The following is a 23,448-nucleotide window of genomic DNA, read 5'->3' as shown; positions in this document are numbered from 1 at the left end:
TCCAGTATTCTGCCTTCATAAACGCAAAGGGCATTAGGGTGGCAGGGCTATCTTGGCCGTCAAACAGGCAGATTAGTGATATCCCCATTAGGGTGAAACTTTGCTTTTATTACCTTAAGTGGTGTATCATAACTGGTGGAGCAGACAGCACATAAAAAAGTGCATCACCAGTTCGATTCTCATGGTGCTAATACCTTGGGATCATCGCAAGCAGTGAGTTCATGACACCCCAATACCCCACCCAGGTCCTCATGCAACACAAGACCCTGGAAGCAAGGGAACTGAAAAACCTTCAAGCTGACAGTGAGTTGTTAACTTCCTACTCATACATAAGACTTTGCTTTTATTATGCGTAACAAAAGGACAAGGGGTTTATACCTTGCACTGGCTTCTAGCTCTGAAGTTCTCCTTTGTGCCCAAGTTCCAACCTTAGTTTTCGTTGCTCCAAGCTACCATGGATGGAGTTGGGGGCGGGTACGGCTGGCACCTTATGGGCTTCATTTTCTAAATGAGATGAGGGATCCTAGTTACCAGGAAATCAGCTTCTTTTCAAAAATTCACTTTCCTCCTAAATTCTTTGCAGCTTAACACCGCTCCCCAGATGGGCCAAATGCTGTCACCTATTTTAACAAAATGGTTTTTCCAAAATATTTCTTTTCCTGCTTGCACTTGAGGTACCATTTCCCCATCCATTTCAATTAACTGGTAATTACATGGGTAAATTTCCCAACGGACCATCCATTTATACACACGGCCTATTGCATTCTAGAACTTACACAGGATGAAATTAATCTAGCAGATCTTTTTTAACTTGCTGAAAGTGATAACTGACAGTCATTTGCATACTCGACCAGTCAGATGATCACCTAAATAAAGGAAAAGTTAACTATTAAGAAAAAAACTATGCATACAGAATAAAAAAAACATACCAATTCAAGTCATCCTACGTGAAAGAAGATTTCACTGCACTTGGTACCCAGCATTTAAGCCTATATCTCTTCATCAAGTCCACATTCCAGAAAACAGTGAAGTACGTTTTAAGTGCACATGACAGCTCACGGTAGTTTGCATGCATCAGGAGATGCCCTCTATGCTGCAGCGCCCGGATCATTAATGACACCCAAAAAGTCATCCTTTATGGTACCAATACAGAACTGCAAATGAAGAGATACCAGACCAGAGTTTAAACAAAGCAACGAAAGGTAACATATTGAAACAGAAACCATGTAAACTAACAGCAAGCATGCCCGCAGAAACAGTGAGGCCTATATGGTTCATCTTGAAGACCATCAACAGCTATAAGGGGTTCTGTTTTTAATTCAATTCATCTCCTTATTTTATAAAGGAAATCATGGTGGGACTGCTATATTTCCATGTTGCCTTTGTGAAGCAACAAAGATTCAGGAGAAGATAAACACTGAAAACGAAACAGTACTAGCGATTAGGAGCAATCCAAGATACAGGTAGAGCCTCATCCACTTTCTTTTCTAAATTATGCATGATAATCTGAATAAAAAAATCATGAAATACATAAAATCAGGGCATAACATGAAGAAGTGACCATAGAAAGAACGCATGAGAGTGGTGTACTTTCATAAGAAGACAGGTTGACAGAATTATGATATGAAGAGCCATGCTCATAACAAATCAATGTGGTGGACGAGTTTCGCAAACAAGAAAGATGAAATTAGTAATAAAACTAAAAGAAGTAAAAAGGACTACCTAAAAGTTCATCCCATACAAAAAGCGAAAGCAAAAAGAAGCAATTTAACTTTATCACCAAGTTGATTATGGAAGAAGAAAGGTAAGAACATACTATGTCAGTTGCATCAACACGAGTACCGATAATCTTCAGCCGCACTTCACTATCTTTTTGGATCTTTACCTGCAACAGATTAGAAAATTCAGTTCCATAATTAATTTCACAGGATTGTGGGCATACATCAGCATATAGAACCAGACTGCCAGTTAAACTGTCACATGATTACTCACCCAGTTTCTTACACTACATGCTTTTTGCGCATCTTAGGAACATACAATGCTAGCACAAACACTGAGCAAAACTGAGTTATACATATAAAGCTCTGCCGGAGCACTAAAACATGACTGTGACCTGGTTTACCACTAATTTTTCTTTTCTGATGACACAATTACATAATAACAGTAACGCAAGTATGCAACATTGAATTGGAAAAACATCAACAAAATACCGAAGATCCAATTATTGTTGTTACGTTTAATGAACCAAAAAGGTCTCATAGACATGCTTGTATCTGTAGTAGTATAGTCACGAAATTAGCTTGGAAAACTTTATTAAGTTCCAGCATGAAGGATAACCTCAGAGGCTCAGACATATAAAGAAACTGGATTAAGCTTAGAAAATCTTATAAGTTCCAACACAAAGTATAGACCGTACCGAACCATCTGAAGTTGTATAATTTGGCATATCACCAGACTGAAACTCCATATCATCCGGTATCAACTGTGCAATAAAAGGCAAACCAAGAAGCATCAGTTAATATGTGAAGTTACATGCATGACTGCTAAATGTTCATGAAAACTAAATAAAACAGAAAACTCTAAATGAAATGGTCAAATTGAACATGAAAAAGCATCTTGTTTTGACACATGTAAATGAAATGAACAAGAGGGGAAATGTTCTCTTCTCTTCTCGAAGAAACTCCCTTGGGTCAATTGTTTCAAAGAGTCGGTAACTTTTGCTAAACATGTAACTACATTTCATCAAGTCTAGCATTAGCTAAACCATGTTACAAGCTACTGAGATGGCATTTGATCCAATTAAGGTTTCTAAAATAATGTCACATGTTCCATGATGTTCCAATCAGAACTGCTGGGGCCTATTATTCATGATGTCCTAAACACCTTATGTGAACTACTAAGAATCATTTATGAAATAACAGTATCTCATTTTTTAATCTAAAACAGATTAATAAAAGATTTGGATGGACAATGTAACTACATAAAACAATCCACAACTATCGACTGGAAAATGAAACCCAATCTAGTCACATTTGAGACAGAAAGAAAGCTATTTCTACAATAATTTGAATCATAGTAAGCTTAGAAAATTTATGTATTTCAATGATATCATATTTCAAAATCTGGAATTATTTTCATTAATAACGGATATTCCCTTCTGACCTAATAAACACATTTATATAGGGATTTGGATGGACTATTGAACAATGTAAAACAGTGGAGTTCCCTCATTCCCTAGTAATCACAAAATTTTCCTGAGATGTTCCAACATTTTTTTGACTTTCATAAACTTCTGCTTTGGATAAGTTTTAAAACTTCCAAGGCTTTCCCGATATTTTTCCAAAAATACTTGCCACCTGAAAAAATTACCATAATCTATTGGAACTACAAAAATTGGAACTATTGTTTGCTTGTTAAATTTACAGAAATGCAAATGAAAGGCTATAGCTGATTGGCTTAAGTTCCGGTATGGTCTCTACTTATTTTAATTTTTTAGTTTTGGGCTCTTCACTTTTGGACTTCATTTTTAGGTAATATATACATATATTTCTGTTTGTTAACTGTTCGATAGCTATAAATTTTGAATACATTAACTTTAATGCATTTTTTGTCAAGTTGTTTCTATTGATATATCGATAATTGATAATTAAGTTGAAGTATGCAACTATAGAGTAACTAAGTTGTGTGGTTTCTTGTTATTATATGAACAAATATAAGTTATGGCTTTACTTGGCGTTAGTTTGACTTATTGCTGAACTATACAAGTAGCCCTTTATATTTAGATGACAAGTTGTATATATTTTTTTTCTTTGAAAACCAATAGTTAAACAAAACCCAGCGCAAGTCACTGAGTTGGCCTGCTGAGTCTTTAGTTGTGTCTCAAGTCATTCATTTTTAAGAGAGCCATTATCAATAAAAGAAGCACCATTTTTTAACAGAATGAATACACAGTAGGCAGAAAAAGAAGTCTTCATGCACTAGAATTTTAAAATAAACCAAGATGATAAACAGGAAACAAAGAGATTATTATGCTGAGAAGGTTATTTAAAAGCTAGCACATTTTCTACCTAGGATATTACATAAAGGACAACTTGTGCTTACATGACTAGAGACAAAGATTTGAACTGGCCCTGCTTCAGCAAAGAAACCCATCTGCACCAATTCAAAACTGTTAGTTGCAACTTAGTAACATGTGCTGTCCCATATATAGGAGTTGAAAAAGTAGCAATCAGCCAATTGTATTATAATGAGAGGAAAATGGAAGATGGAGACTTTTATATATTCAAGGAAGGTGAGAAAAGAACTAAGTAATGCTTATCATTACAAACATCTAAGATGAAGTATTGGAGTGCAAAGGGTCCACTGACTCCAACCCAAGGAAAGAAGAATAAAAGGGTAACGATGTTTTAAAGAACAAAAGAAAGACTTTTCATGGCATAATGATGAAAAAGGAGCTCAAGGATGTCATGTCATAGAAGACCGAGTCACCGACAGGCGACAGATAAGATTTCATTTCCATCCAAGGAAATTTTGACATATAAGTAATATTTATGTGCGACAATTCCACAACAGTAGTGGAGTCAAAACCAACAAAGAAAAAGTTATTTACTGCAGAAAAACTACATGTAAAGCACAAGCCCATGCAGGCCCAGAGAGATGTAGCTAATTTGGAGATTTCAAAAATCTAGTGTGAAAAAACTCTATAGAAAACCCAGCTGAGAAGCACCATTAGTCAATCGATTCCCATGGAAGTTAAGAGCCTAAACTAGAGGAATTCGAGGCTACAGATTGAAGGTCCAGACTCTAGAATAAATCAGTTCTCACCTCATAATCCCCTCTCAAGAATGTCACAAGAATGGTTGGCTGAACCAGAAACGGATGTATACCTACCAACTAATTCAGGTTCTAAGCATTCAAACAAACCATCTGTCAACTCCAAATGCAAAATTAACAGTTCACTTCAAATTAACCGAATAGAGGGGCAATTAGAACAAACCCCAAAAAAGCTACATTCCACAAAAATGAACAAAGAATACAGATCGAATCACCTCATAATTCAAGAAACCAAAAAAGATAGAGATTGTGCATTCAGCACATGAGGTTGTAGATAGTGCACCTTATTAACCACTGTGACCACAGCTTCGAGGATCTCACCCTTAAACGGCCGGAAGACGACACACTGGTACCGGACTGGGAATGTGACATAGCCAGTGCCATCACGGATCAAGCCCTTCCCAATGTTATCTACATTCGTTATGGCCACCACAAAGCCGTGCCGACCACTTCAATGAAGTTTGAGCCCAAATCAAATTGCAAACATGAGAAGGAAAAAGAAATCCCCAAACCCACCAAGTGAGCGATATATACATATACATACATATATATATATATATATATATATATATATATATATATATATATATATATATATATATATATATATATATATATATATATCGAGAGAGAGAGAGAGAGAGAGAGAGAGAGAGAGAGGACCTGCAGGTGCCTTCAACATCCTTCATGAGCTTGGAGACGAGCTTCTCTCGAAGACGAGGGCCGAAGTGGCGAGGGTGGAGCTGCATGTTCCGCTCCAGAACAATGTGGAAGAACATCCTTCCCTATAAGTAGAATAGCGACACAAAAAGACCCTTAGCAGGCACCAATGTTGTTAAATGCGATAAGGTGAGGTGAGGCGAGGCATCAAACCTACCATGAGGTGAAACATCAAAGTGTAAGCTCAAGGATCAACATGCTAAAAATAAAATATAATATGCAAAAAAATAATTAAAAAAATTGAAAGAGAACAACTACAATAACAAATATACAAGTAAACAACAGTATAAAAACAAATTGGACACATGTGGATCATCTTCTATACATAGATGCACATGTTAACAAAATCAAATTTACACTCGACAAGCACAAAAAATGTAGAAGCACATCCTCGAACATAGAGGCTAAGAAGCATAAACCATTTCAGCACTTAAGAAGATTCAGAAAGCAAGTGACATTCTAAGAAACTGCCAATAATATCAAGCCAAGTAAGAAGCCTGTCTGAATATAATTTTAGGACATACATTTTTTATCGCACTATGTATTAAAAGAAACACGGACTCTCAGTAGCTACTGATTTGATCACACGCTTAGTTCTGAAACAAAACGCAAAGCGAAAGGGCAGGCCTTAAATGAGAACGTTCTTGAAACAGTTTCCCACTAGAAACTTTTAGGACAGTCATTTACAAGGTCAGGACCAGCAAAGGTGGCCAGCAGCTGAACATAGCTTCTCCTTCACCACCTAAAGGCACCTATAATATATGGTGGCCAAGCTTACCGTGATTGCAGATAGCTGAGAGGCTGAGAGAGATCGAGCTGGCAGTGGGATTTGATGGCAAAGGGCGATGATCTACTCTTGGTGAAAGAGGCGGCAAAATGCAACTTGAGTGAAAAGTCACTTGAAAGTGAAAACAAAACCTTCGAGGTGAAAAACAAAGATGAAAAAAGTTGGAAAAAGGGGCAAAACATCATTTTTATGCAGAAAAAACATTGTGCCTGCGAAGTGTGTGTCCAGGCATATGTACGCTTCATCCTTGAGGATCAAAGCATTTTCGCAACACACACACTTCACCTCTAATAAAGCTGATAGGCTCTTTTTCTTCGTCTTAGTTGACTCTACTGCAGACGGGACTTTAAGTGCACACTACTGCAAGGTAGAGAGAGGGATAGAGAGAAGAGAGGGGGAAGAATGAGCAATGTTCAGCATACCTAATTTAGGCAGTGTTTGGTTGCACCAGGATTAAAATCCTGGGATTAAATCCCAAGATTGTAATTTTGCAATCAATTGAGGAGGGATTTCAATCCCCTTTCCAAATTCAGCCAGTGTCTGATTGGAATTATACTGACAAGAATTAAGTTCTAGTGTTTGATGGCATAAGTGTTGATGGTTGGAAAAAAGATGTGACCGTTGGCTGGCTAATAGCATGTAAACAGACGTTTGCTAAGAGAGTTTAAATAGTATTTAAACTGCACTTTTGGTCTACAAGTAGAGGTGGGCTGGCTCTGTGGCCTGCCTTTTTATGCAATATTAGGAAGAGCAGTACTTTCATCATCCAATAAAGGAACCAGTGGCATATAGGGGGAGTCAAAAGCCTACATCAGAATTTTTAAAAATTCTGAAATCGTGATTTTGGTATGCACCACTACAAGACAAGCAAATTGTAGCAAAATTGTTTCACCAAACAGCTAGTGCAGGAATTTGGTCAAAACAATGGAATCTCATACATGCATGCTTTTGTACCAAAAAATAAGAAACCGAGATACATAAAACAGGAAATGGTATCCAAACTAAGCTGTTACATCAGCATAAACTCTAATTAAATTAACTATAACTATCTGGGCTTATGCAAGAAGAGATAGAACTGTTTGCAATCTTGTGAACAGTTCTACAACCAGTAGATGATTCTTCATGCAACTACAAGCATTAACATAAGAAAATTGTGAGCAAGGTTCTGAAAATTGTGAACACGAAAGCCTACTTATGCTTCATTTTTCCCATGCTCACACACCAGAAGAAGCATGGGTTTAAAGTTCAAAAGATAAAAGAATAGAAGTGTTTTGTAGCATAATTAGTTTAATTTCACCAACATTTTAGTAAAGTGACACGACGAAGAAGAGTTACTATGCATTTTCCAACCCTTAAAATGTGCTGTTCATGCAACTTAGAATTCCATCTCCAACATTTGAAATCTGTCACTAAGATTCCTCGTACGGTCAATTAATAAATGTAATAGTCAGTTCAACCAATCATATTGGTTTTCTAAACTTCTCACTGTTTGAGTTATTTTTTTCTCTTTTTTTTCTCAATGAAACAGTTATTCTTTTTTCTTAAATCCACTAACTTTAAAGAGGAAAATAGGTGAAAGAATGAGAAGATGAAGAAACGAGGAACTACTATATAGAAAATTAAGTTGTATCAGCTTTTGCGCACAGGTCATACACATTTGGGAGTTGGAACATCGTCATTGGGTTCTGAATAAGAGGCATCACCTCTAGGACTTTTGAAGCTGAGAGCCAAGAGCATTCATCCGTAACCCCGTTTGGTTACCTTTTATTTTAAAAAATAAGCGAAAAAAATCTTCGAATTTTTCATCAGCACAGAAAATTCGCAAATTAGACGACGAAAAGAAGGAAATTGATAAAGACCAAAAAGTTGTCTCCAAATGCTTCCCATTGAAATCCCTCAAGTCAACAACATATACATTGACAAAGAGAATTACAGTCATGAAAGGCACAAGCAAGAAAGTCAGCTTGGTACGGAAGGAGATAGAGAAAAGGGACAGACTAACATCAAGATCTATCCGTTGCAAAACCCAAACACTCGAGCTCTGCAGATTTGTATTCATTTATGTCCATCCCTAGCCTCGCGACTGCTGGACGCAGCAGCTCACAACTGAAAATTTCTCCATTCTCCACACAGAACCCAACCGAAGGGGATGAGCTTGACGGCCCAGACGGTGGCTACCATCGGCAGCCAAAGCCAGAAGAGGAACGCGCGAAACAAAGGCCAGAAAAAATGGGGGAAGGGTAGGAAGAAACGGAAAGATGAGGTGACCGCGGGTAGCCATCCCAGGCGGAGATGGCTACCGGCGGCTGAGAGAGAGAAAGAGATGCCGGTGTTGAGAGAGAGAGAGAGAGAAAAGAGGAGGGTACCTCGTTGCCGGTTGGACCCTCTGCTTTTACAGCAAGCTTCTCCACTCCGCTGGTGCTGGCTGCTCCTCCCCTCGGCGCTGCTGCGTGAACCGGGACGAGGTGGGGTGAGCGAGAGCGAAGTAGCGATGCAGTTGCTTGTGGGTGCCCTAGCGGGCAAATTCCTTTCTGCGGGCTTTAGGACAACGGAGCAACGCGGGAGGTGAGAATATGGAAAGAAATCTCGGATACGCTCCTGAGATCTGGGATTCGTTCCGGCCTTTGCTGAAGCGCCGACATTTTTCAAAAATGGATCAGGATTTCGCTTGAACAGTGGAATCCACGACGATCAAACATCCCCTTTATATCAATGAGCAAGTAAAATTCACAGAAGCACAAATAAAAGTGTTAATTTTTGCAACAAAATTGATCTTTTCTATTATCAAAATTTTGATGTTGCAGACATCGTTTATTTTTCAATTATTCAAAGAAACATCATTAAAGTAAAAAAACATTATTAATTTTAATATATGTTTCTCATTAAATCACTCATAAGATCATACATACAAGGTTAGATTGCTGAAAAAATATCTAAATAATTTATTTTAATAGTTTGGTTTGAGTCTCTTACCCAACCGCAGTCGACAATCTTTAGACCAGATAGATGCAATTGAACTTGTATCCTAACTTTGCTGGTCGAGCCAACTCCAAAATTTAGATGACTATCACACAATTAATCTGCAAAGCCACACTTCTTCCTCCTATGAATTAAAGGTTTTCTCCTATTCAATGTGTTACTTCTTCGGCAATGGATGTTATTCCTCAGATAGGGACGTTCATCACATGAAAGTTTTCAGAATATAAAAAAAAAACTTACATGCTACATCATACTCGAAGCAACAAACTTGTCTTTGCATGTATGTAGTCAAGGTGTGGAATAGTAGGGCATTCTAGCTTCGTTTCATACCTTTGTCATGCAGTAAGATTAAGATGATGATCGTCCGGCTGATTGCCATAGTCAGCGGTTTATGGTGTGTTTTAGGTAGGGCTGCACAACTAGCGGAACCAACTTGGACTCAACCCAAATTCACTTTAAAAAACTCGGCTCGTGCTCGACTCGTTTATAAAGGAGCTGGATTCAAGCTTATAACGATATTCGAAACTATAAATGAGTCGAGTTCGAGTTTCAGAAACTTGACTCGTTTATACTCTACTCGACTTGCAAACCTGTATTTTATATAATATTATCAAAATCGGTTCCATAAGTTATACTAGTTAATGCTTACATGAATTGAACGAGTTAATGCTTACACGAGTTAATGCCTAAACGAGATAAATGAGTTAAACAAGTCGAGTTTGAGCATATTTTGTGTGGTCGAGTCGAGCCCGAGCTTGCTATAAAGAGCTCGAGCTCGACTCAGTCCGTGTGCAGCCTAATTTTAGGACACTACAAAAGAGAGGTCAACTGCCAAAAATTGCAATCCATGTGTGAGAAGAGAACTACTATTGTTTTACAAATGAAGGAGACAAACAAAGTTCCAGTTTCCTCCCATTCCTCCCAAGTTGCAGGATGTATGAGCATCTCATCCCACTTCACCCTGAGCTGATCATCCCAAAAGCAGTGTCGTGATACCATTCTAACATGGCATAGTCAGAGACACTTCTTGCCTAAGAAAAACTCTGAGTTTATTCCAGTCTTCTGTGCTGCTGTTTCAAGAATCGTCCATGGCATCTCTTCATGTTTTTGCAGTGGCCAACCTCATTTACAAGGATGAAAAGGAAAACAACTAGAAAAAAAGAAAATTCATATTTTTAAACAGCGAGGTTTTTTTCAGGTATAATACGTCCGACTTAAAAAATATGAAAAAAAATGGGAAAAAGGTATTTTTTAAATTTAAAAAACTAAAAATAGGAGAAAATAAAATAAGTGAGAAAATAATAATAAAAACATCAAAAGATAAGTAGATTTGCAACAAATAAAAAATAAAATAAAAAAAAAAAAAACTGTTTGGCATTAAAAAGAAAGAAATAAAAAAATGAAAAAAGTGAAAAAACGCTAAAAAACACGTTTTCTTCGTTTTTAACAATTTTTTTTAAAAAAAAACATGTTCTTTTTAGTTCTAAATTGCATTTCATTTTCTTGTATTTTTTTCATATTTTTTTTTAAAAATAATGCATTTTTTTTGTGATTATGATCCAAAGTATGTATGACGGGACGTTCATATCAAATGGCCTTGAGTTGGATAAAGAGGGTACAGTATCTAAACAAGTTAACGAGTGTATTCCAGTAGGGTAGCTACATATACGCTGGCGTGGGCATTTGCCCATACCGCAACAAATTTTTTATTTATTTTTACATATTTTATAATTATTTATTTATTTAAATATGTTGTGCCCTTCATAAATTAGACTTTTTATAACAATGCCCCATATCCAAAAATTCCTGGCTCCGTCACTAGCGGATTCTTCAACACCAAGCCGCTCATGAGGCCTTGACTGAACTATAGAGATCCTACGGATCTCAATCTCCTCCGCTTGTTATGTTACTTAAAGAAGGAATTGAGCTTCATAAACAAGGATGGAGCTGATATGGTCTCGTGCTTAGATCAGGTGAAGTCTCTTACCAACACCATTGCTGTTGCTGCTGCTGCTGAATACCCTGTGTCTAACTCAGTACAGATCATTATGAATGGTCTACGAGAATAATATGTGAGTTAGTGACGTCTACTACCACCAGCCCTAACAAAGAAAAACTCACGTTCACCAATCTTTTTAACTTGCCATTCAACCAAGAGAAAAGGGTTCAAAACTCATAAACTTCCATTTAAGCTGATTGATCACAAGACGATAGAACCGTCAGATCATCTCCATGCTAATATTGAGGACCGTCAGATCACTACAATTCATCATCACCAACAAAAATCTGATCTAGGACAGAGCCGTGGCCCCACCCCATCTAATTGAAAAGCATAATGTATTTTTTGGATTCGGGTTTAGTTTAGCCCAACCCGAATAAGTTCGTCAGACCTTTTGGCCTACCCTTGAAAAAAAATCTTAGCTCTACCCCTAAACCGAACCATCTCAAATTGAGGCTACACTCGTCTTGCCATTCAATAACAATCTTCTACAACCACTCCCATGAGAACCAAATACACTAATCCCATTACCTAGCAACCTGTTGTTACCTAACATGCCACCTCCCATACACACCCACCACAGGATCACAAGATCGATGACTAGTTCCCTAAAACTGAAATCCTTTCTAGCCATCAAATCCAAATCCAAAGAGAAGATTCATGAATCTGCCAGCTACAAGAAAACCTCTCAGATGACAAAATGGCAAAGAGCTATGGACAAAAAATATGATGCATTCCAACAAAATAAAACTGGGGTTCTTGTACAACAGCAAGATCACTTCAATATTATTGGATCCAAATGGGTATATAAAGACAAATATAATGTAAACAAAACTGTAGCCAGACACTAAGTCCTATTGGTAGCAAAAGAATATATTCAAGAGGCAGAAATTGACTTTACAGAGACTTTTAGTCTTACAATCAAACCAACCTCTGTATGCATGGTATTATCAAATGGGATATCTATCAACTTGACTTTCATAATGCTTTTCTGAATGAATTTCTTACGTAAGAAGTTTGTATGTTGCATTCTCAAGGACATGAATATCAAACACATCCAAAAACATGTACGCCATCTAGTAAAGACTATCTATGGACTAAAGCAGGCTCTAAGAGCTTGGTATTGCATCTTAGCCAATTCCTTTGGGATGTTTTTGGATTTCCTAATCAAATATGTCGTTATTCATATCTACAACGAGTCAAACTTTTATTTTAGTTTATGTAGATGACATTCTGGTTACAAGACCATCCGAAGAAGCAATAGGGTATGTGATTTATGATGAGCTGAAGTGTAATTTTTCTATGCAAGATATGCGTAGACTGTCGTATTCTCTAGGCAGCTTCGAGGTCAATTCATGAAAATGATTTCGTTAGTCTCAACCAAAGAAATTATTTGCTAAATCTCTTGAAGTAGACTTACCATGGACAATTCAAAGGCATCCCCTACTCTCATTTGCACCTCGGCTAAGCTTCAAAGGGAAGGGAGTCCATATGAAAATAGGACATGTTATTGAAAGCAAAATATAAATCCCTTGCTGGCGGGGTAGTCGATTTCCTTCGGAACTTAGTCGCTATTTATAAATCCCATGCCAGCGCTGTAGTCAAACTACTTTGAATGAATTAGGTTTCCAATCAGACAAAGCACATATATATAATGGTGTGATAATGTTGATGCATTGTTTATGTCAACACTGGATATTAACAAACTGAGACACTGAATGTTAGTATACATGCACAGTTCAGAAGCAACTTGAGCAAGGGCAGAGCCAAGAATTTTCATTGCAACGACCGAACTACAGTTCAAAATTTTAACATGGTTCGAAATAATTTTTTTTTTCAAATTTTGTATCTACTTTAAACTAAAATTTTTGAAATTTACATATAAAGTTTTAAATTTTTTAAAATCTGAGGGAGAGCCAAGGCCGCAGATTGAGGTGGATCAGGTTGCTCTGATAACAAGTGTGATTTCATGAAGAGTGCGGTTCAGCTGAGAGATGTGCTCAGCTGAGTATGGAATCTTGACCTTTCAACCTGAAGCCATTAAGCCCAGCCTCCTTTGTAGGTGGATGGAGCTTTCAGTGACTGGGTGAATTATACTGTTACTGAATAATTATGAGGCACAATCAATACGCAGCCATGGCCCATCAACGGCGTTAGATCCTAATGAGGCGGGACCATCCTCATTTGCAGTGCTTGTACCTAAGCTGCAAGTTCCAACCAACACCTAACTCATGAAGATGGTTTGATATGCCATTAGATCTCATGGAAGCCTAATGTACAGTCTCGTGGGAAGTAGCTGGACCCTGAACGAGGGTCTTATTAACTGGACCGAGTCCCATCGATCTGTAATTCATATTCGTTATTCATCATCTCTTAGTAATTAATATTTTGATTATATATATATATATATATATACACGCGCCCGCATCCGTTCAAATTTCATCAATCGCTCGAATAAATTTGTAACAAAAAAATCTGTTATCTGACAGCAGTAAACGTTTATTAGGCTTTCCGGATTATAAAATGCATGTTGAAAAAAATTTACAACCTGCCTAATTTTTAGGGCGTATATTTGCAACTAACTGCTGCTTGAAGTTGTCATTTTGGAAACACAAAATTGTCATCTGGGTTAATAAAATAACATATATGTGATGCATGGATTAACATATGTGGCACGTAACGGGCACGTCCCTTATTCGATTTCCATGAGCCGTATGGTATGCCAATTTGATTAAAAAATAGCTGTTTAAAATGTAAAGCTTTGGCAAAGATCCGGGAAAAATATATATTTTTTGGCCGAGAATGTGATCGATAATTATGTGGGAAGCATAACAAGTAAAAAATGGACAATATATCTAAGCAATACAGAGGCATCACAATGAAATGGTCGAGATATAATAACGAGATAAGGACACCAGTTAATAATGAAAGACAAATGAAACCCACAACTTTAATTAAAGTCTTCAAATATAAGCTTAGAGAACATAAATACAAAACTAGAAAGCGCAGGACACATTATTGGCCACAGATCTGATCAGGCAAATCCCAGTTTATTCTTCAATGGTGCCCACCTCCGTAGCTTCCGTACCCTCCTCCTGCACCGCCACCACCACCACCGCCCATGCCACCACCTCCGCCACCTCCAACGCCACCAAAACCAAGTCCCTTGTCAAAGCCTTTGCCGTAGCCACCGCCCCAGCCATGGCCAAGGCCAAATGCACTCTTGTCAAAGCCTTTGCCGTAGCCACCGCCCCAGCCATGGCCAAGGCCAAATGTAGTTTTGTCAAAGCCTTTGCCGTACCCACCGCCCCAGCCAAAACCCTTGCCATAACCTTTCCCGTAGCCACCACCGAGACCAGAGCCACCACCGAAGCCACCGTCGAGGCCTTTGCCAAAACCACCACCCAAGCCACCAAGACCAGAGCCACCACCCAAGCCACCGCCGAGGCCTTTGCCAAAACCACCACCCAAGCCACCAAGACCAGAACCGCCACCAAGTCCAGAACCGCCACCAAAGCCACCGCCGAGGCCTTTGCCAAAACCACCACCCAAGCCACCAAGACCAGAACCACCACCAAAGCCACCGCCGAGGCCTTTGCCAAAACCACCACCCAAGCCACCAAGACCAGAACCACCACCAAAGCCACCGCCGAGGCCTTTGCCAAAACCACCACCCAAGCCACCAAGACCAGAACCACCACCAAAGCCACCGCCGAGGCCTTTGCCAAAACCACCACCCAAGCCACCAAGACCAGAACCACCACCAAAGCCACCGCCTAGGCCTTTGCCAATACCACCACCCAAGCCACCAAGACCAGAACCACCACCCAAGCCACCGCCTAGACCAGACCCACCACCCAATCCACCAAGACCAATACCTTTACCAAACCCGCCGCCCATGCCGCCGCCACCATATCCACCCCCCATACCACCTCCCCAAGACTTATCAAACCATTTTTGGTCATCTAGGTTGGGAGCAGCCTGATCATGGTTGGTCTCTTCATGGTTGGCCTCTTCATGGTTGGCCTTTTCATTCAGCAGCTTGCGAGCACCAGCACTAGCATGGAGAAGAAGAAGGTTAAGAAGGACGAGAAAGAGGAGCCTTCCTCCAGGAGAGCCTGACATATTTTTAGCTCTCATGGTTGTTTGCTTCCTTTACTAAGGAGAAACGGGATTGCAGTGCTCTAGAAGGTGTGGCTTGTGAAGGTATTTATAGAGGCCAACTGGTTGCAGTGACATTAATGGCCATCAGCATAGGCAACCAATCAGTTCACATGTTCTGTGCCAACTAACCCTCCACGTGTATATTATTGCTAACATATTGCTATATATAAGAAGAGAAGCAATGATTTTTGAGGCAAATATGGTTTACAATCGTTAGAAGCAACTGATGAACAGAGAGTTAAGTGACAGTGAATCCATTCTCAACTTCCTCCCATTGCTGTAATCGACCTTAATTTGCATTTTTTTTTAACAGATCACATGGACAATTATTTTATGAGAGGCCAAGTTTTTTACTTTTTTTTTTTTCAAAATGAGACATATGCTGTTGAAATGGTTGATCTAGATCCTTGTTTTCGGAAATATTCAATCAGAGAATTACTTTTCTCACTCTCTGTAATGGAAAGTATTCGGCTTTAGACAGACATCATATATCTGGTGTGCAAGCATCTTAGGAAGCGTTTAATGGTTTGGAATTCTGATTCAAGAATGAAAATTCCAAAATCATTATTCTTCCTCAAACTGGAATAAAATAAAAAATCCAAGCCTTGTTTCCTAATTCTGGAAACAAAATACCCCATTCCTTGAATAATCCTAATTTCTTAAGGAATGAGCATTTTGATTCTAAAATTCCATGATTCTGGTTATATATCAAACGCCCCCTTCATACACACTGAAGTAGAATAGTTAAAAATTTAGGAGTTTCAGTACTCTTGTAATTGCCTGCTGTTGTGAATATTCAACCAAAGCTTGCAGTCATGCAGATTTAGATTGCAAGCCTATTAATCTACAAACTAAATAAGGCATTGCTATTTATTTAGGCCTACCAACTTCAGCTTGGTTTCATTATGAGCTTGAGCTGGCTTTCAAATGCACCATTAATTTAAGAAGGCCAATTTTATGGGTGTGTGAATTGTGATTGAGCTGTTCCTTAATCGTTTGATTCCTTCATCTTGTTGACCAGCCCTACTAATTACTTGTTTAACTTCGGCGGTTAATTCGTAGCCAGGACACTATCAAGATTAGAATGCATGCTTTTTATGTTTTTCAGATAAAAAAGTATCCTCTTAACTATAATTATTTCCCCTGCCTTCTCCAAAGAAAGGAGTTCCCTCACCAACACTTAATGGAAGCCCTTGTCAAACATTGCCAACAGCAATTTTTGTCCTCCACATATTATTTACCGTGCATCTTATGTAAGACGGGCAGAGCTAGAAATTTCTGACTAAGGGCCATTAAGAATAAAAGGGGCATCAACATATAGGTCACTGAGAAAAAATTGCCTTGAGGTATCAATATGAAAGTAAGCACTTTTTGTAGGTCTGTGTAGGCAATTGCCCACACATGAACCTCACGGCACCCCCCTCCACCCTAAAAAGGAATCATTATTTGGAAAATATCCGTCTTCTAAGTTTAAGATAATAAGGCGATTTTACACTTTTGTATGCCACATTTGCATCATGAAATAAAAATCTTGTCCTACCAGCAGGTCGTAGGGTCATGCTGGTATATATTATTAACCACGTTCATCGTTTTGGCTGTGAGGTCGCAGTACTACGGTATTCGGATCCATTTAATTTCCTCCTTTCTAAACACGAGGATTTCATCAGTACTGTGGATCACCCACTAAACTCCTGCTTTGATAGGGAAAGGCACCCTTCTAAATACTCGGTTCGAGCACTGTAACTGCCATCTTTGGCTAATCTTGGGTTGACTATGGTAAAAAAAAATTTCATAGTTTTTTTTTTTTTCAAAGAAAAAGCCAGACACATCAAGAACAAAAGTAGTTCTTGATCTACTTGCAATGCTCACTGCATTTTATGTTAATTAGCTTAAGATATCATTGAATTGAGATAAGGAATAAAAGTTCAGACTTGATTCCAGAAACCTCGCCAATTACAAGATGGTACTCGAAAAGTGCATTTACTTCTGAAAATATCACATCGTCCAATAATATCAGCACTGTAGTAACTAGAGTTATGGTTTCAATATTGTATTCACAATTGCTTATGCTTGGTATACATTTATATCTATCAAACAACTATAAATATTTTGAAAACGATGTTCCTAGCTACCAAGAGAAAGGAACTTTTCCCTCAGCGAGATCTTAGATTTTTCAAAGAATGATCTGTTCTATGGTTGGACCTTGCACAAGGAAAGCTAGCCAGCTGGTTCAAAATCTCAAGAAATACCATCAACCCTGTCACTGACTAAACTCCCGTAGATTGTAGTGGTCCTCTGTCATTGAATAACCCACATGCATTCATCAATTTAACGGAAAATGTACAGAGACGTAAGAGAAAGAATGAAGCATTTATCTTTCTTTAAATGTTGATGACCTTTCATGCGATATATGGCAATGTTGATCGAATTTAACAACAATAAGTTTTGAATATTCATCAATTCACCAATCTTAAAAAATGAAGAGAAAAACATCAAAAAAATAAGTAAGGGTCAGCTTAGAGCCGATTTCTAGAAAAATTTTAATACATAATTGGAATTTCAAGATGTCTGAGTTCTTTCTGTTTCCCAATTAGAGAGAAAAGTCATTGACGGGGATAACAGGAGCAGTCTCTCCTTTTCTTTAACCGGCCTATAAGTTAGTTTAATTATAGTGACTGTATTGTCATGAACAGATTATCTAAGTCATTACTTACATATTCATATATGGGGCTCCAAGCATCATTATTTGTTTGCTATAGTTTAAATTGATCGTCTCCAATAACCAGCAAAGAAGAATTGAACTTGAACCACGCTCAAAGAAGAGTGGAGTAACGATGATAAAGGGGTATTGATGGAATTACCCAAATAATTAAAATGAAGATGCCATAATGAAGATGAGTAATTCATTTGATACTAAAAAATCGTGATCTTATGAACTAAAACGAAAGAAGTATTAGCACCAGGCGACATTAATTTTCTTCTAAAGTGGGACCCATAATAACATTAAATTTAATTTTGCTTTTCCTTAAATTATCAAATGGCTAAACCAGACAATGGGGCAAGAAACAAAACCTAAAACTAATTTCGTTTCTTTGTTCATGAGCATCAAACATAATAAGAAATATGATAACAATAATAGTAAAAGTAAAAAATGAATAAAAAATACACAGTTATATATATATATATATGTGTGTGTGTGTGTGTGTGTGGAGTTACGTGGAATTTATGACCTCATCTATTCCTGTCGCCTTCTCAGTGTAGAACTCAAACTGATCGATTTGGCACAGTACAATAGCATGGTTATGGAAGCATGCATCAAATATAGAAAAGGAATAGAGATGACTGATGAGGGATGTACTGTTACGCCAGCAAAGACCACAGATGCACCTAAGTAAGATTTCTATTGCATGGCTTATAAGAAACCAACAAGGATCAGATGCACGGGTGCTGCTGGTGGTATTTCACATTCACAAGTTACATTTTCAAATTTGGGATCTGCGCCCACATATGATATGATATGAAAAATTGAAACCAAATGTTGCTGGATGGTTAAAAATTTTAAATGTCACTTTAAAAACCATTATTATGCCATAAATTGTGGTCAATTCCCCTGCAGGTAACTACTTTCATAAGCTACCCTTTAAAATGTTTTCTGCAAAAACCATTAACTATTATGTTTACAAGATAAGCTGGGCATTCATTGATAAATAAGATTCCAAGAAAATAAACGATGCCCTGTGCTCAATCTAGTCTCATGATCAATATTACAAGTGATCTTTCTATAATCATGTCATGTAGATAGTTGTTCTCCCGGCCTTTTGATGATGAGAATAGATAATGAGGTTAATTAAATAATTTGGTTCTTCTCGATGAACATAGGAAATAATTTTTTTTGACCAATTTAAGAAATAAAGAAAATTAAACTCGAACAGCATCTGCATTTTGTTTTTAAACTGCACATATCAAATCTTTTCACTTGCTTTCCTGGATGCAGAATACTTGCCAGTTGCCACGGTAGGCCATGCAGGTCCTATCAGAAGTTAAGATTCTGTCTGAAATCTATTTGAGACGGTTAGGTTGTCTCAACAAGAAAAACGGCTCATTAATTTAAGATCGAGAAAGTGTTTCGTTAATCTTCTCATATACTCAACAAGAAAAATGGCTCATTAATTCTAAGGATTTGGATGTGGACAATCATATATATATATATATATATATAAACTTCCTATTCAACAAAATTGATAATTGTACACAATCTTTATATATACTTTTTATATATATATGCATATTTGGTATGAGATATATATTTGTATGTAATTCATGAAATATATATGTACAAAAGGTATTCTCTACCCATATTGCATGCATACATTTTATCTACTTACGAGTTGCATTTTAATGGTCTAGAGTATGTACCAGGTACCTTTACAAGGGCGCGACCACACAATATTTGATAGTCGAGAACATGATAAGTAAATTCGCTCACTTAATCTACAATCTAACGTTGGCTAATAGTTGGACAGATAACTAGAGAACCTAAGATCCCAAAATACTTTTCCAGATCTTTCACAATGATCATGCAAGCGATTAAATTTTGAACAAGGGGGCACGGCATTTTAGTATTTGAGAAGGATTCAAATGGCAATTGCTATTCAACTTGCTAGACAGTGTGGTTTCTGTAGAACTTCTTCCCAAGTGTCCCCTCTTTCTGGCTGGCCAATGTGTACTTGAATATTCAAGCATGATCACCTTCTCCAAGCCAACTCAAATTGGTTGCCACTTTTCCTCAAGAGCTGAGCTGTTCCTATTAATTGGCGTCCACACAAAAGATTGGGTGAGAGAGTAGACAGTCCACATGGCACACCATTAAAGGCATGACAACCCAACAATATTTGGAAGGCCACCCTAGGGACGAAAAGATCTTCATGTTTGCCTTTGGTTTTCTCTTTCTTCTTGCCTTTCCTTTTTCTATGATGAAACACATATTACCTCTCCTTTTATCTTATGAGGATGGTTGTTGGCCTTGCTTTGATGGAGCCAGCTACCCACTAAGAACATACAACTAAAATGCCGTTGAAGAATAATAGCTCCAAGACGATGTAGGAAATCAAAATGGTTGTTGCTTGTAAACTTTTTCCCTTTTTGAGGCAAAGATGAATTTCATTTAATGCTTTGAGGGGGAGATACCCTGAAGAGGCCCAAGTTTCTTTCCCCTTCTTCCTGCCGCCAGGTCTAGGGTTGCTTCAAGACTTGGGTGAACTTACAAGTACTCACCTGCTCAATTTGCTATGCAGATACATAACACCCACAAAAATTGAACTGATGACTGGGCTTACAAGATCCCAACCTGTTATGTGCTGCCCCTCGGGGAAATGGTTCAAGGGAAACTTGGTGTTTCAAAGTCACCATAAATTTATCAGCCAGATCTATGATCCTCGTCTACCAAAAAGTAACTCTCTTGTCCACCAAAAAGTATCCATGGCTTGCACTCTTGTCCACCAAAAAGTATCCATGGCCACAATCTCGTGACAAGGGCTGCTTCTTCTGGGTTTTTTAATTACTTGGGACATGTCAATGTTAACTTGTCACTATCTAGTTGGCAATCTATATATAGGGCAATATTGATAGAAAACTTGGCAGTGTTAACATTGCAATTTGAAAGATATTAAGGATCAGAAAAACAAAACAATGAAAAACAGGGAAAGATCTTGCTAAAAAGTTCCGCATGTAGTACACGAGGTTAATTACATTCATTTGGAGAAGGAAGCTACTTGTTATAAGCTGAACATTATTATTCACGTACAAGGATGAACTACCATGCAAAACCATATGCTCAATTCAGACGGTTAGATAAGTAGTGTATTTTTACTTTAAGTTTGTGTGCTCCAGATGTTATTCTCCAAGAAACCAGTTTCGTTACGCTTTCGTTTTACTGAAAGGATCGTGCTTTAAATAGAGTTTGGTGAACCACAGAGACATGACTTCCCACCTCATAAAAACCGTCCAGGAAGGTACACTCGTCGTCACTCGTCAACCTTATGGCAAGGGAGATATCTTATATGTCCTCATTAAATTTAAACTTGTAACGTCCCTTTTTGTTTGGTGGTATTGATGAGTTGCCCACGTTATGTAAGTGTCGGTACTAAGACAGCTAGCAATAACTTGAAATCATGGTACATATGAGCTTAACAATGATTCCACATTGAAGTTAAAAGATGAAAAAGAATGTTAACTTGACTTCTATCCACAAAGTTTACATGCAAAATAAGATCCACTACAAGAGAAAGACGGAACAGCAGCGCCGCTCCGCTTGCAGCGTTGGTGCCTAAGGAAGATCATTGATGTGGCCGATCATCACTGCCTGTGACTGAAGCAGCGCCAATGGTGGGCAGACAGCCTCGGTATGGAAGTGACTTCAGTTTCCATTTAGTTGATTATGTATATTTTGTGCTTGGATTCACCAACGCATTTTGCATCTAACTTTGAACTTACACGGACTAGATAGTTAGTTAGCTAGAGATCTTCTACCAGTGCTTTTAGAATGTAAATCCAAATCCAACTATGAAAAATCTGATTAGGCTGGAGAGAGTAATTTTTCCCATTTCTGAACTTAATCTAATGGATCACTTGGCATCCCAGAGTAGTTCATGATGTCAGCCACATGGAGCATTCTGTTTTGGCTCCATTAAATAGGCATTTCCCCCTTCCTATCAGGTAAAATTGGTAGGTATGCATTTATTAGACCAGAATAGCCTCGCGATCGGGGAATAATTCTGCCACCTTAGTGATAATTCTGATTGCCACCATACGCTTATAATTTTCTTGAGTCGTTAATAAGTTAAATATACACTTCTGATTCAATACTAGCTATATTCAACGTGGTGGAAGTACCGGTGTTGTACTGGTACATTTAATTAACCTTTCTGATCCAAGTGGGTCTATGGCAAAGATGTGCTGGGAGACAGGCCATGTTGTTGCTGCAGCATATTGTGTGCGGTCTGGATAAGGTTTGAGAATTTTATCTAGGCTGCAGGATGGTAGCTGCGAGTGAGAACCAAAGAGTTCATTTTATTCCTCTGCCAATCTCATTATTGGAGGAAGCTGCTCCATTACTGACACAGATTCAGGCATGTCGGTATAGAAAGGTTCAACCAAAAGTATTGCAGAGAACCAGCCCCGGTTAGTCCGTCAGGCAGCCATGATTGGAAGGGGATATTGCTTGTGACAGACGGTACAGTTTCTCTGACAAGAAAACGAAGTGATTTCTGTCCTTTCCATATAGAGGAAGCAGTTGCAGTACTACTTCCTGTCGGAGCTGGAGATTCTTGTTAAAATCACCAAGTTGACACCATTCACCAGTTAATTGAAAGCTGAAAATGAATTTCTGGTGCCGAAGATGTCAGATGAGTAGTCTTTGATGAGTGAGGAGGATAAGAAGACTACAACAAAGAAGGCAACATGCATAAGGATCTTGACCATACATGGCAAGTGGTCATGGCACATTGTGTGTGGTCCTATGCAGTAAACAATGAGCAGGCAGGCTTGATCTGTCCCATGCTGTGCCCAATGAGCGGGGTCCGATATGTCATTGTGCATCCGAAAATCTTTTCAAACTTGAAGAGGTGTTAACTGTGGATTTACATGCATGCAAGATCCTTCCAAATACTTTTTCATATGCATATATGCAGGATTGATTTGGAAAATGGATGGTACTATTTAGAATTTTTTAAACTCACTCGTACCACAAGTGGAAGCAGTCATGTTTAAGCAACACCATTTCCCTTGTGTTGTCGGAGATGCCTATGCCGTGCAAAAAGAAGAGTAAAATAAGAAAGAGAAAGGGAACACAGGGGATTCTTAATGTGGTTCGATGTAAGCCTATATCCATGACCTTCTACAATTTTCTCTTAGTGCGCATCGGAAGTCAAGGTGTCCGCTATATTGTGAACATTACAAACCATATTGT

General features: G+C 38.2%; 2 protein-coding genes across 3 annotated transcripts; both read right to left on the bottom strand.

The window, feature by feature from the left end:
* Nucleotides 1–782: 782 nt before the first annotated feature.
* LOC116263753 (DNA-directed RNA polymerase II subunit RPB7) lies at nucleotides 783–9,001 on the bottom strand. Of its 2 annotated transcripts, none has more exons than XM_031643528.2 (7): nucleotides 8,707–9,001; nucleotides 5,497–5,618; nucleotides 5,117–5,282; nucleotides 4,102–4,152; nucleotides 2,417–2,482; nucleotides 1,817–1,885; nucleotides 783–1,154 (listed from the first exon to the last, which is right to left on the bottom strand). In XM_031643528.2, the coding sequence occupies exons 2-7, from the start codon at nucleotides 5,610–5,612 to the stop codon at nucleotides 1,089–1,091; spliced, it is 534 nt and encodes a 177-aa protein (XP_031499388.1). In that variant the 5' UTR covers nucleotides 5,613–5,618; nucleotides 8,707–9,001; the 3' UTR covers nucleotides 783–1,088. The 2 variants fall into 2 exon arrangements, with proteins under 2 accessions (XP_031499388.1, XP_031499387.1); XM_031643527.2 differs by having other exon boundaries at nucleotides 5,497–5,706; nucleotides 8,707–8,999.
* A 5,153-nt stretch (nucleotides 9,002–14,154) lies between these two features.
* Nucleotides 14,155–15,514, bottom strand: LOC116263814 (glycine-rich cell wall structural protein-like). The gene has a single exon (XM_031643602.2). The coding sequence runs from the start codon at nucleotides 15,456–15,458 to the stop codon at nucleotides 14,376–14,378; it is 1,083 nt and encodes a 360-aa protein (XP_031499462.1). The 5' UTR covers nucleotides 15,459–15,514; the 3' UTR covers nucleotides 14,155–14,375.
* Between the last annotated feature and the right edge of the window lie 7,934 nt (nucleotides 15,515–23,448).

Source organism: Nymphaea colorata, chromosome 11 (assembly GCF_008831285.2).
Source record: "Nymphaea colorata isolate Beijing-Zhang1983 chromosome 11, ASM883128v2, whole genome shotgun sequence".
Classification (NCBI taxonomy): Eukaryota; Viridiplantae; Streptophyta; class Magnoliopsida; order Nymphaeales; family Nymphaeaceae; genus Nymphaea; species Nymphaea colorata.
Note: the sequence above shows the minus strand (reverse complement) of the source record. Positions and strands in the feature narration are given on the sequence as shown.

Bases quoted from the DNA above. Each gene is read 5' to 3' on its own strand.
- LOC116263753 (XM_031643528.2), bottom strand. From the start codon at position 5,612: ATGTTCTTCCACATTGTTCTGGAGCGGAACATGCAGCTCCACCCTCGC. The intron at 4,153-5,116 runs GTGCACTATCTA...GAATTGGTGCAG, and splicing joins TGGTCACAGTGGTTAATAAG to ATGGGTTTCTTTGCTGAAGC. The intron at 2,483-4,101 runs GTAAGCACAAGT...TTTATTGCACAG, and splicing joins AAATCTTTGTCTCTAGTCAT to TTGATACCGGATGATATGGA.
- LOC116263814 (XM_031643602.2), bottom strand. From the start codon at position 15,458: ATGAGAGCTAAAAATATGTCAGGCTCTCCTGGAGGAAGGCTCCTCTTT.